General features: G+C 36.9%; 1 protein-coding gene across 4 annotated transcripts in view; it reads right to left on the bottom strand.

Annotated features, from left to right (window-relative positions):
- The window catches only part of SNX7 (sorting nexin 7), a 108,071-nt gene that overhangs the window by 50,953 nt on the left and 42,352 nt on the right, over window positions 1–14,766 (bottom strand). For all 4 annotated transcript variants that reach the window (XM_043876153.1, XM_043876151.1, XM_043876156.1 and 1 more), the window contains exons 6-7: window positions 10,293–10,492; window positions 6,991–7,077 (exon numbers count right to left, since the gene is read on the bottom strand). In XM_043876153.1, coding sequence (XP_043732088.1) covers window positions 6,991–7,077; window positions 10,293–10,492 — 287 coding nt within the window. The remainder of the gene's footprint in view (window positions 1–6,990; window positions 7,078–10,292; window positions 10,493–14,766) is intronic.

Raw genomic sequence — 14,766 nt, forward strand, 5'->3', positions numbered from 1 at the left:
CTTTCATCACTCACTCACCTGGATTCCCAACCAGTAGTGTGTCTACAACTCCAATGTACAGCTACACTGTGTATGTGAGGCACATATTTATTAACTATTTACTTCAAATCCATTCCCCATTCTCCCTCTTACTACAAAAAGCCCCAGTTTGTTCGTTTTTATTTTTTAGGTATTTGCATCAGAGGGCAGCTTCAAGCTGGTCTAATTCAGTACTGATGGTCACATTTCTACTCCAAAGTACTAGTTTGATCATGGACTCACCATGAGATGGGAGAAAAAGTCTGTTGGATATCTTCTAGGATAAACTGATAAAAGGAAACATACAAAAAGAAAGTCCTTTCTTCTTTCACTGTATAACATCATGTCTTTCACTGCTGTGTGAGTGTGTACATATGTACATATGCATATCATCTGTGTGCATGAGAAACCCAAGTAGAAGCAAACAGACACAAAAGAAGCAGAGAGAGAAAAATAGACACTAGAAAATGAGGCCTATAGAAAGGAATAAATCTGTTAAAAAATCAGAAGAGAGAAGTGAAGTAACAAATATGCAAGAAAAGGTAGAGCCAACCTCTGCCCTGACTCCAAAAAAAAAAAAAAAAAAAGCTATGTCAATGTTATATCTTTAAAGTTTAAAAAGCATTTAGTACAGTATCGAGAACATTTCAAGATTAATAACCACAATTTCAGTATAGGAGTAAAAAACCAGTTCAAAAATAGCAACTCACATGAAGCAAGGACCAGATTAAATAAATTTGGTGTCTGTTTGTATCTTCTGAATGTGGCTATATGCAAATCCAAACTGTAACGATCTTATGAAAATGCATTTTTTATTTTTGCTCACATAAATATACTGCTAAACGGCTATGGCATATATCTAGATCCAACTCTCAGATTCCATGCACATATTGCTAAATGTCAAATGTATTCATATTCATTTATATTTGAATGCTGCTTTGAGTGGCAAACTATAAATCATCCATTCAAAAATAAAAATAAAAATAAAATGGATATGCAGCATTATTTAGCAGCACAGATGAACCTTATTTATCTTACAGTTAAACAGTGAAATGAATAAGCATTTTCAAACAGAAGCTCTGACTCTGAAAACTTATAACTAAACTGCAAAAACCACAAGTTCCTCCAAATATTTGAGTTTTCCTCAAAATCTCAGTTACTGTTATACCTTCATCACAGGCAGAGATTTCCTTACTTTGACTGAATATCTGTTTTTTAATATCTTCTTTATCAGAGCATATAACTCTCAGTGTCTATTAAAATATCTTACTATCTACACTTACCTTATTCTGTATCAAATTGTTTTACAAATACCTCATAAACATGAAGTGATTAAAAAAGCTGAATGACCCTAAGTAAATCTGTTTGAAAGTGAAAATGCAAGTCGCTCAATCATGTCTGACTCTTTGCAACCCCATGGACTATATAGTCCATGGAATTCTCCAGGCCAGAATACTGGAGTGGGTAGCTTTTCCCTTCTCCAGGGGATCTTCCCAACCCAGGGATCGAACCACAGTCTCCCACATTGCAGGTGGATTCTTTACCAGCTGAGCCACAAGGGAAGCCCAAGTAAATCTGTTTAGTTCATCTTATTGGTCAAATTATCTACCCCCAGCCAAAGCTATATAAATTCCCTTTCTTTCTCATAACTAGCCATCTCATCTCTGATTTTTTTTTTTTTGCTGGAATATATCACGGCTCAGTCCTATGAAGTCCTGGGGCCTCTTTTTCTCATCCCTTAGTGATCTGAACAAATGTCATGGCTTTAACTACAACTTATCTGCTAGTAATTTCCAGCTGGGTCCCTCCCTGACCTCTGGATTTTTATACAGATTTCCATATGTCCCTGCTCAACACGTCACTTGGATTATCTCCAGGTACACCAACTTCATACACTCAGATCTGATTTACTCACCTTCTCCATGTTCTTCCCAAAGTCTTTGCCATTTCAGTGCCAACACTTAACTCCCACTTGCTTGGTTTGAAAACCGTGGTATAATCCTTGTTCACTCACAATTCATAGCACAGCAAATAGCAACAGCTGTATCTGCAAAATATCCTCAGCACCTGACCACTCCACACTGCTTCTGCCCGGGTCCAAGCTAGGGTGTGCCCTGGGATTGGAAGAGCTAGTCTGCAGCTCTGGCCTCCCGTTCCATGCACACCCCACATTTGCACTACCTTTTGTCTTTCCCAAGCACGGTAGTCATTTTAGAACAAGTCTCACCAGGTCACTCCTCTGTTCCACTGTGGTCTTCCTAACTTGTTGAGACCAAATCTTACAATCTTACATGATCTGACCCCTGCTTACCTCTCCAACCTCATTTCCCACAGCTCTTCTGCATCCTCATTCCACTCCAGCAACACTGGTCTCCTTGCTTTGCAGGAAACACACAGGCATAACTCCACTTTGCATGTACTGTCCCCACTGCCTGACATGTTCTGCTAGGTATTCATGAAGCTCAAGACCTCAACTTTCTGGGGTTTTACATAAACAGCTTCTTAGTAAGACCTTTCCTGACCCCTAATTTTAAATCACACTGCTCCCCAACACTGCCTCTTCTCCACACTTATCATATATGACAATACACTATAAATTTTATTTGTTGCTTTTGTCTCTGTCTCTAGAATTTAGGACTCACGAGGGTCTTTCTTCACTATTTTCTCCCTAGTGCTTGGATTAGTATCTCTTATATGTTAGGTATCCAACAACATTTGATAAAATGTTTCGTTGAATATTCTGCCTTAAATGTTGTCTCATCATGACATAAAGTTCCACATCTCCAATTTTCTTCTTCCCTTATATGCTACAGTTCAGTTTATTGAGCCACAATCTGCTTTCCTTGCGAACTAGAAATGTTAAGGGTCACTGAGAACTTGAAACAAGGGCCACCCTCATTCTTTAAGTGTTTCAGATTCTATCTCCCACCTACGTCTCTCTCAAATTTCTCTTCTCAGCAACTCTGGAACCACCACTTCAGGCCCTTGCTGGAACCACACAGTCCAAAGTATAAAGCCCATATGCTTCATCCTGACAAATCAGGCTCCTCTCTGATCTGACTGCAATCCACCTTTAGAGCGACATCCTGCAAAGGATTCTTCTGCTCCACATTCTCTGGCACCCTGCTCACTACATGTCAACAGGGTTGCTCACACTTGTTTCAGCTTTTACTACTCTTCATAATTGCCACTCACTAGTCTTCAAGGAACAATTCCTTACTCGTTTTACAGGACCCAACTCAAGTGTTAAATTGCTGTAAAGCCATCAAAATAACTACAGCTAACAATCACTGTGCGCTTTCTATTCACATGACCCAAGTAACTGACTTGCATTTTATCACTGAATCCTTAACAAGGCTATTAGAAAAGCACTAATAATCTCCCCCTTTATACAAAGATAAAATGAGGCTTTAAAATGTTAGCAAGTGTGTCTTAAGATTTAATAAGCAAATAAGACAGGATTTGATATTAGGTTTATCTAACCCCAAAGTCTAAGTGACAAAACACTAAATGAACAGCTGAACTGACCTTCACATGACTATTCTAGTCTTTATTAAGTTGAGGTCATTTTGAAACCATTAATTTTATTGTTGTGAGACAAGAAGTACAAACCGCAACTCTAAGAAGCAGCCACTTTACAACTACTCAGGTAATAAATCAAGGAATTCACTCTAAAACATTATTTTGGTTTGCAGGAAAGCATATAATTTTTGTGGGCATATTTATGTGATGAGAAAAACTAATAATAATGCCATAATTGCCAGTTTACAGCACATACAAAGTTACAGGCAAGATAAAAGACAAGAGCCTTGCATTCACATGGCACATAGGCCACATAAAGATCATCTGATATGTCTAACATGACCTCTGAAATGTCAGTTGCATCAGGGCTCTATTTCCACCCAATAATTATAATTCCCCTAGTCTTTGCCCTCCTTGGCAGAGGTTCATTTCACTATCCTTTGCATTACAAGCTGCTTCGTCGGGTTTGCACATAGCATCCCACCCAAAGGTGACTTTGATGGAGCCTCTGAAGGCATCCCCAGCAGGTCTCCATAGAAATGGCCCCAGGGTTGTCTCCAAAGTGGCCCTGCTTGAGTTGCCATGGTAAACAACCAGGATAGATTGCTCTATTCAGTTCTCTGCCAGGGTCGCCATGGTGACTGCAAAGGAGGGATCCTTAGAAGGACCTCACAAGGGCACGTTTCCATGGTGACCCTATCCTGCATATTTCTAAGCAACTTCCCTTTGGTTGTTCCATGACCAATCACAGCAGGTTCATTTTGAGAGTAACCCTGGAAGGTTGCTTCCAAAGATATCATCATAACACAGGTATTTCAAAGTGAGGTATATAAACAAACGACATGAAAATGTAAGTGGAACCATTCACAAATCATCAAATTAGTGCCTGTGCATTTTAGGATCTGTTTTTGATAGGTAACAAAAAAATACTTGTAATGTCTTTGATAAACATCTCTTTTTCAGATCTTAATAAAAATTATCTTACAGAATAATGCAGATAATTAAAGCTTCAAATTTCTCCAATCTCACAGCATAGAATCTAAGTAGGTAAAAAATACTTTATAGTGGACACGTCTCTCTCTCACACACACACAATGAAAGCAAAAACACAGATGGCTCATCAGGTTATAACGGGATATCAAGGAAATTTTTATAGAGCAAAAAGACAAAATATTTGCAAGTCAAATGAAAAGAAAAAATGTGTTTTTTAGTTGAGTTGGGAAAGCCTAGCCATATTTGGGCCTAAGCTATTTTTTCCTGTATTTCTGTGGTTGGAACAATCCCAACTACTCTTCCTTTCAATTTAAAATACGAATATAAGCCATTCTGAACAGATGCTTGGTTTTTAAGCCATTTTACTATTCTCCTGAAACTTTAAAATACTGTACTTTTTTCTAGTATCTAGTCAAGGGCAAATTTTTATCTAATCACAAACTTCAACATCTCATGAATTTAAATATCTTCAAAAACTATCTAACAAATTAAAAAATTCTACAGTTCCAATGATACAATTATAATTTTGTATTACATGTGCTCACCCATTTTTGTTCCTTCCAGTTGATCCTTTAAGTTAAAAAATATATATGCACATATATACATATATATATTGCTTATTGTAGAGTTTCCCAACTGGTACAGTGGTAAAGAATCACCCTACCAATGCAGGATGTGCAAGAGATGAGTGGGTTGCAGGGTTCCATCCCTGGGTTGGGAAAATCCCCTGGAGCAGGAAATGGCAACCCACTCCAGTATTCTTGCCGGGAAAACTTCAAGGACAGAGGAGCCTTGTGGGCTGCAGTCCATGGGGTTGCAAAAGGTCAGACATGACTGAGCAGCTGAGCACATCCCTTATTGTATTGAAAAGGTTAATCTTGGTTTTCCTCTTTTTTTTCCTTTTTGTTCTCCTCTGTTGAGGTTAAAGCAAATGATTTTCCCCTCAAGCACTGGTTTCATTTGTTCTACATTTTGTTTCTCTCTTTCACAGATTCCATTCTCCTACTCTGTCCATAACAGCGTACCACTCCCCACTCAGGTTCTATTCAGGAGAATAAACTTGAGTTTGAAAAATAAAGATAGTTAAGAAAGATGAGGGTAATTCACAATCATTATTTAGTGAAATCTCAACATTTAACAGAAAGCCTGACTTTGTAGAGACATTGTCTCAAGCCTTCAACACGTTTTATCAATTAGAGCAATCACTGCAATTCTTATTCGTTCACAATTATTTATTCATTGTCCACCATGTACCAGACATTGTTCTTTTGGCTGAGAATGCTTCAGGAAACAATTAAAAAATTCCTACCCTTTAAGTATTTAGATTATGGACAGGGGAAAACAGGAAGAAAGAGAAGATAAAAGGAAAATCAGTAAGACTATCATCTTTTGTGTCAGAAAATTATTAAAGCTAGAGAGAAAATTAGAGCAGGGAGGAGAGAGGTTAAGCCCCAAGCCAAGTTGGGATGGGCAGTAATAGTACTATGGATTAACAGGGAGGGTTTCAAGGATTCACCCACTCAGATGACAGAAGTGTGTTCTAATTTCTTAAATTAAAAATAAAATTAGGGAAAGCTCTTCCATAGAGAATTCAATGAAAGTTAACAGGGTAATGAGCAATTTTTCCTATATTTATACTTGCTCTCCAAGAGGCAGCATGGTCTGAGGCAGGCAAGTGATCCCATCACCTCCAGTGCCACCACTGTTTCAAGAACTGTACAAATTTGGACAAGTTACTCTACCTTTCAAGCCTCTATCTCAATTTTAAAATGATAATAACAATTCTGATTGGATAGTATTACTGTGAAAATACACAAAGACAATAAAATATAAATACTAACCTATTCTGGGTGAAAATATAATGTCTGAAAATTGCTTTTGAATATTTCAAAAAAAAATGAGAAAAGAGGTTAAAAAAATAAACAGGCAAAATGTTGGGAATTAATGAAACCCAGTGATAGATATATGAGTTTATTATGTTATTAGATCTTTTTCTATGTTTAAAAATTTCCATAAAAAAGTATTTTATGGAAAGAATTAAACTTGAAAACAAATATACTTCCTTTGTAAAGATGTTTATAATAACTAAAAAATATATATAAGAACACCAATTTAGTTTATAAAATTTTCTTATAAAGCTAGTAAAAAATAGATTTATTTACTGAGTACTTACTAACCATCTGGAACAATGTTAAGTTCTTTTTTCCATAGCTTATTCAAACATTCTAATTTTACAAAATTAACTTCATACTTTACTCACTGTAAGAAAAAAATGTAAGACAGAAAGGCAGAAAAGCATCTTAAGTTTACAGACTCACATGGTATGCAATGTATAATCAATTTTCGGAAGGAATTTTAGCATCAGTTACTGAATGCTTAAAACAAGCATGTAATGGAGCTAATAAAATCTTAGACAATGAATTCTACACGATTATAACAGGAAAATTAAAAACTTACCAGATCAGTATCTGCCTTTTTGGACGTCAAAGCTTCAACTTTGGAATCCAGTTCTGCCTGTATTTGGTCTCTTCTTTTCATGACAGCCTTTGTATTAAAACACAGGAAGGAAATAGGCTGTACTTTGTTGTAATAATCTTTGTATAGCAAAAATATACATTTGCGAATAGAAGTAGCATCTCTTCCCCAGGCCATCAGTCATCTGGGGGTATAATGCCTTAAAATGTTTTTAATCTCTAAAAGCTAAACAGATAGCAAGTACTTAAAAGAAACTTGTTCATAAATCTTCTATTCGTTTTCGCAGTGTACATCTTACTAATTTAAGTATTTCATGTACAAAATACAAATGCTTTGGTGGTGTACTCAAGGCACATATAGTTCTTCAAAGAGACCAAAGAATAAAACAAATTAACAACAACAACAACAAAAAAATCAGTAGAAGCATTGAGAATACATGCTATGGTGTAAACTAGTTGCAGTTGTGAAGGCATATGCACCACGCATCTGAAAGTATCTACAATCAGCCTTCTTACTGGACTCCAAAAGCTAATAACTAAACAAAGTCAATTACAGTGGGGAATCAAAATGGAAGTGTGCATTCACATCTTAAGATTTTATTTTAGCTTAAAATATATAAGTGTTAACCAATTAGCCAAGCTTTTAAGGAAGAAATATGGCCTCTACTCTGACTGATAGGAGTTCCACCTTATTTACTCGAATAATCATGATTATATGTTTCAGTTAAAACACCCCTGTGAGGGCTTTTAAGTACAGAATTCATCTACATCTTTTACAATGTTTTCCAGCATTTTACAATGTCTTTCCCTTGGTGACTCACTTTTCTTCTAGACAGTCTACCTGGACTTTGCAGATGCAAAGACTGTACCCATCTTTCACTGGTTTTCATAGTATTAATTAAATAGCGAAATTATAATAATGAACACAAGTGGCCTAAACAGTTCAAGGCAAAAATAAACTAACTCTGGGTAAGCAAACAGTTCAACCAGAAGAGTGGAGTTGTAGGAAGTATAAGAGAAGAACCTTAATGCGGTACAGGTCTTTTGAGTGTTTTCAGAGGAAGAGAAGAACCTAAACCGCAAATCAGTTAAATGGAACCAAACAAGCTCTATAGAAATTGTATGAAAATTGAGTCATTAAGGATAGAAAGCTGACTTTGCAGGTGGCGCTGGGGGTAAAGAATTTGCCTGCCAATGCAGGAGATGTAGAGATGAGGGTTTGATCCCTAGGTCAGGAAGATCCCCTGGAGGAGAACATGGCAACCCACTCCAGTATTCGCGCCTGGAGAAGCCCTTGCACAGAGGAGCTTGGTGGGCTACAGTCCAAGGGGTCGCAGAGAGCTGGACAAGGCTGAAGTGACTGAGCACAGCACAGCACACAAGGATAAAAAGCATCCTGAGAATAACTCACCCTAGTTTTGTGCCTGGTGGAGTCACTCTTAAAATGTTCAAAAGAGATTAACATCTCTCTTGTGTTCAAAGAAATGAATAGAAAATTCAACTAATTGTGACAAATTCTCTTATATTTACTTAAATGTTTAATTGCCATTAATGTCAGGAACTCCTTCCTTTTTCTAACCCAAATGGCACATACAATAATTTAGACCCATTAAGATCTGTTTCCATCAATATGAAATACTGTGCTTCATATAAATAGAAATATTTTAAGTAAGAGGTGGCTTCCGAAGACAACTAGTGAAAACAGCAAAAATGTAATCCTTTTGTCAGAGCATATACTTTTCATTATTTTAGCTCACACTGAAGAAAATATTCCAATATAAAACAGAAACAGATCTGCAATGTAAGTCCTACTGATTATACCCTAGGAACCTACAAAATAATACTATCAAATGAGGACTTATAAAATAATTCAATTCTGGTTGCTATTATCATTTTTCCACGCCTTTAATGATACATGATTTAAACTGCATAATTTCCATCTTGACATAATAAACAGCAAAACACATCTAATTAAGGGAAAATAATACTATATTTTTAATGATAAAAATCGATCTCTTTTGAATAGCCACACAAGAGGGAGATCAATAATGAAGTAAACCAATGGAATGTAGCCAAGGGAAATGAAGGCAAAGAGGAGGTGCCTCAACAGTGAAACACTAGAGGGCTTTGGGAAGCAGGGAGGATGTGCTTATAGGAGGACCCCAAAAGAGTCAAATAACAGCAGAAGCCTGAAATACCTTCAAAATATTTAATGATTCTGTGAAGGAAAATCTAAACATAATAAACATGAAAGAGGCAGATATTATGCTGAAAGGTTGGGAGAGTTTTTCTTACTGAGACAGAAACAAAAAAAATTTTTAAATCCTCCTAAATCAAGAGTACATGAAAACAGAAACCAGACATAGATTCAAGCATAAATGGCAAAAAAAAAAAAAAAAAAAATGGATTACCAGTGAATGCAAACTGACTTCTTCCACCACTGTCACCTACAACACCAGAAAGCTGAGGGTGTCAGTTCAACTGTGTGAGGTATTAGGCAGAGAATACAGGATGAAAAACATTAGCTTTGCAGATAACATCACAAAATCCCAAATATCTAGAGACCTAAACTTGAACTTAGGAGGCTACATGTAAAACTTTGATATAAAAGGAATAAAAGCCTTTTCAAGTCATGAAAGAAAAACATGGTAATTTGGAGGATTTCTTTTTAGAAGCATCCAGAAGACAGAACAAACATCAAGATCCTTCTCAAGTACTTTCTACATAACCATACAAACAAAACAAAACATACAAAATCCCTATATTATAGGGATTTTCACACAAATATGAAAACAAAACGTAAAAAATATGTATATTCATATAAATCCCTATGTTATAGACAATAAGAAAAGACCTTATTTTTATCATTGTGCACATGCTTCTGTACATGAACATTAAGAATGTGGATATCATCCTTCAAATGTACTAGAAGCAAGAAAGCAACTTGTCCATGAAAATAAATTTCTAAAGTGCTGAAAATTCTTAAAGGAAAATTTTAAAATGCTGGAAAAACTAATCAGACTCTCTATGTAAATCTTGACTGAGGATGCTTCAAACCTATGTTATAAACTGCTGTTACTACTGTTGAATATGCCTGTCTTTTATTAACATATTCTTCCACTCATCAATTCATTCATGCAGTAAACAAATATTTATGAGCATCTACATGCAAAGTATCTTTCTATGAGAGGAAGATAGTGGTGAACAAACAGAAACAGCAGCTGCCTTTATAAAGCTTATAAGCAAGTCAGGGACTCAGGTGGAAGTATAGTTAGGAGTCCTTACCATTAACATTTCACTATAAAGCACATACTCATGTACAACGGGAAGCAGAGCCTCTGAGAGTCCAGACATCCGTTTTTCAGTGGCCTTACTGCATTTGTCAATGCAGCTGGCAACACTTTTTAGAGTATCAGCCAGATCTTCTTCCGATGCCGACCACAGAATATGAATTGGGCCATATTCTTTCATTTCATCTAAATACTCTAAAAAATAATAAGTTCTTCAATTTATAATATGCTCTTTCAATATATACGTCAACATAATTTCAATCATATACTTAAAATATATTAAAATTCATAAATTTATAAGTTTCAAAATCCCTATATTATAGACAATAGGAAAAGACCTCATTTTTCTCATTGTGCACATGTTCCTGTACATGAACATTAACAATGCAGATATCCTCCCAGTCTGCTCAGACCAGTCCCTGAATAAAAGCTTTCCAGGCATAATCAATAACATGCTTTTCCATTGTCAAAAGTATCCTGGCTTGGGCAATAAATTATATGATCACTGTATCTATTGTATCATGGACTACTGCCTATAGTTTGTTTGCCTACCAAACAAACTATACCTGAGTATCTCATTGGCAACATGATGTAAACAAAACATGTCTTCTTTTCTTCTTCTCCTGTTTACATATCCTACTTACTGGTAATTGCTTCCAGAGATCTAAGCAAAAAATGTGGAGTCATCCTAGACCCTAAACTTACACCTACAAAGAGACAGTCAATCACTAATTCCAATCTTTCTAAATCTGTATCTATTTATCTACCCACCCATCCATCCATCTACCCACCCATCCACCTATCCTCATTTGTAGTCATCAGCATCTCTAACCTGCACTACTGCAAGAGACTTCTAACAATTCTCCCTCTCAATTTTTGACACAGTATATGAACATTAAAGCCTCTTAGCTGAATTAGAAAGTCCTTTAAGTCCTTCAGTCCCTACCTCGCCTTTCCAGGTCTAACTCCTGAAAATCTCCCTCACAGGTATTTTAATTCAAGGCAAAATAACAGCTCATTCATGAATATCATGATTTCTCCTAAGTTAAACACTGCATATGTCTTTTAGTTGCCCTCTACCATTTCTATCGTCTGACAAACTACTTCTAACACTTTAAGTCGTAACACAAGTAAATCTCTTCTGTTTCTGTTCCAAAGGATTCATAGATGCTTTGTCCTCAATAAGTGTCATAATTTTATAGTTCTATTAAAGCCTATCATAATTTAATACTATTATCTCACTCTATTATAACTGCTTGCATAACTCACATACTCTGAGGCCATACGCTCATTACAATAGGGCAAAGTCATTATTTTTTTAATCTCAAAGTCTAATACATAATATATTCAATAAATATTTTCATATCAATGAAAGAATGAACAAAAGACTATTCAGTGCTTGATAAGCCATTTATCCAAAAATTTGGATTTCATTTTAAAATCTGAATATTTTTATACGTTTGCTTTCACACTATCAATGTTTAATGACAGATGGCTTTTATGGTAGAGGATGCATGAATAGTGAGAATTTTTGGTCTAATATCCACATAAGTATAATTAAATTCTCTATATTTAATCATCTTACTAGTCATTGGGGTTAGTTGAAATATGTCATATTGCTCTAAATTAAACTTTTTTACTAAACTATTAAATTTTTCAAAAGTTTATATGATCAGGTAAAGTAAAAAAGACTTAAAAAATTTAAAAACAATAGAAATACTAGTTATCACCTAAGGAAGATACTAGGTTTGACAACCACTAGGATCCTTCCACAGAGGAGGCAGTGGCACCCACTCCAGTACTCTTGCCTGGAAAATCCCATGGACGGAGGAGCCTGGTAGGCTGCAGTCATGGGGTCGCGAAGAGTTAGACATGACTGACCAACTTTACTTTCACTTTTCACTTTCATGCACTGGAGAAGGAAATGGCAACCCACTCCAGTGTTCTTGCCTGGAGAATCCCAGGGACGGGAGAGCCTGGTGGGCTGCCGTCTATGGGGCGGCACAGAGTCGGACACGACTGAAGTGACTTAGCAGCAGCAGCAGCAGCAGAATCCTTACAAATCACCTCCTGATCTAGGCCTATCTTTTATTTTAGATAATGGCCATGTGACACTATCCCTTCTCCAGGGGATCTTCCCTTTGGACCGAACCTGGGTCTCCCGCATTGCAGGTAGATTCTTTATTGTCTGAGCCACGAGGGAGGCCCTGATATTTCTAGAAAAGAAAACATTCTCCTTTATTTCTTTTCTTAATTTCTGCATATATCAAAGTGTGTTGTTTACCATGTGAAGTATTTATTTTAATATAAAGAGCTTCCTTGAAATTCTAAACTGTGGTTATATAGCACTCAAATTGCATCTGTATGGAAACACTTAATGAGCTGCACTGTAATTTGTCTGTTAATATATCTGTTTCCCCAACTAGACTGTGAACTCAGGGACAGCTACTATTTTAACCCTCCTTCAATTTTTAGCACAAAACATTAGCACATGATGTGGTCAATACAAATTTGCCTGATTAGGGAACACAAAACAAAGTCACAGAACAAAAAAAATAGAATAAAAAGCAAGTCAAAAGAGAAATGACTCATTATGATAACCAAATTCTTCATGATTTAAATATGAAAGAAATGCCTTATATATCTTAGACTCCCAGAACTCAAAAAGAAAAAAAAAACCATCATTTTAAATGAAATCTTGATAAATGAGCTTTACATTTGAAATACCAAGAAATCCCTTAAATTTGTGCCAGTGTGCCTCCACTCCTTGAAACTGAGAGCTCAAATTTATAAAGTCCACCACAAAAACCCAGTTTTCCTTTTGAGAATTTCACAAATACTAGAGCAGATCAGAGATTTGAAAACTAGTCCCTTGCACCAGTAAATATAACACATAATGATGATATTTGATATTCTACAAAACTCATAAATGTCAAGAGTTTCCAGAGGTCTCTTTGAATTGCCATACCACTTAACTATCCATCAAGAATTCACTGAATAGAATTGGAATCACTGAACCTAGTTAAAACAATTATCTTCTAGATTTTTTTAAAATTACAAATGGTAAATACAAAGACAGACCAAAAAGGCATAAATCAAATTATTGTCAGACTTCGCCATCTATTTTAAAGGTAGGTGAATGCAATTTTAAAAAATTAGCAAAAACTCATCATAGAATTTACAGAATTCAGAGAATCACGAAATAAAATCTAACTTGAAATAGGAAAAGAGATCTATTTTAAATCTCTCTGCCATTGCTTGGACAGGTCTAATATAGTGTTCCTGAACCTCCTCCCCCGCCCCCCGCCCAAGTAAATGTGGAAACCCTATTTCCTGAAACATCACTTCTTTGATTAAAATGATGGTCCATGTTGAATATTTGAGACCGACTGCACCCAAAATATTAAGCTCTTTATCCCTATTATTTATAAATGGAAATAAGAATGTGCGTGTGTGCTCAGTCATGTCCTACTCAATGCAACTCCATGGACTGTAGCCTGCCAGGTTCCTCTGTCCATGGGATTCTCCAGATAAGAAGGCAAGAATAGTGGGGCAGGGTGCCATTTCCTCCTCCAGGGGATTGTCCCAACCCAGGGATCAGACCTGGGTCAGGTCTCTTACATCTCCTGCATTGGCAGGCAGGTTCTTCACCACTAATGCCACCTAGGAAGCCCCTGTGTACTATGTCATGCCAGTCACGTCTGACTCTACAGCCCCAGGGTCCGTAGCTTTCCAAGCTCCTCTGTCCATCAGATTCTCCAGGCAAGAATACTGGAATGGGTTGCCATTTTCTCCTCCAGGGGATCTTCCCAACCCAGGGATTGAAACTGCATCTCTTACGTCTCCTGCATTGGCAGGTGGGTTCTTTACCACTGGCATACCTGGGTATACTCCAATAAAAATTTTTAAAAAGAAGAAAGAGAGAGGAATGCCCAGCCAATGCCCAGGTTGGGAAACTGAAACTGTCAATGATGAACTGCTGGAGTCTTAGTATGGACAATTCAAGGAGTTAAAAACTCCAGAGAAACCCAGCCATGGGTGAAATCCCACAATATTGTGAGATTTACCTCCAAAAGCCTGCACAGTAAATATTAGGTAAAATTATTTATGCTTCCTGCAGGAGGTGAGAAAATAAGCCATTTTGTAATAACCAGGGTACTCTACCTAATGGCCAGGGTTCTTCTTTTTTTTTTTTTTTTTTCAGGGTTCTTCTTAACAAGGCCTTCCCTCGTGGGAAACTGGTTACCCAGAGCATAACCTGCTGGGGTATTATCAGAGAGCCTAACTGACCTGGTAGCTTCCCTGGATGACCCAGTGGGCAAAGAACCTGCCTGCAATGTGGGAGACCTGGGGTCGATCCCTGGTTGGGAAGATCCCCTGGAGGAGAGCAAGGCAACGCACTCCAGTATTCTTGCCTGGAGAATCCCCATGGACAGAGGAGCCTGGTGGGCGACAGTCCATGGAGTCAC

The sequence above is a fragment of the Cervus elaphus genome, chromosome 20 (genome assembly GCF_910594005.1).
Source record: "Cervus elaphus chromosome 20, mCerEla1.1, whole genome shotgun sequence".
Classification (NCBI taxonomy): domain Eukaryota; kingdom Metazoa; phylum Chordata; class Mammalia; order Artiodactyla; family Cervidae; genus Cervus; species Cervus elaphus.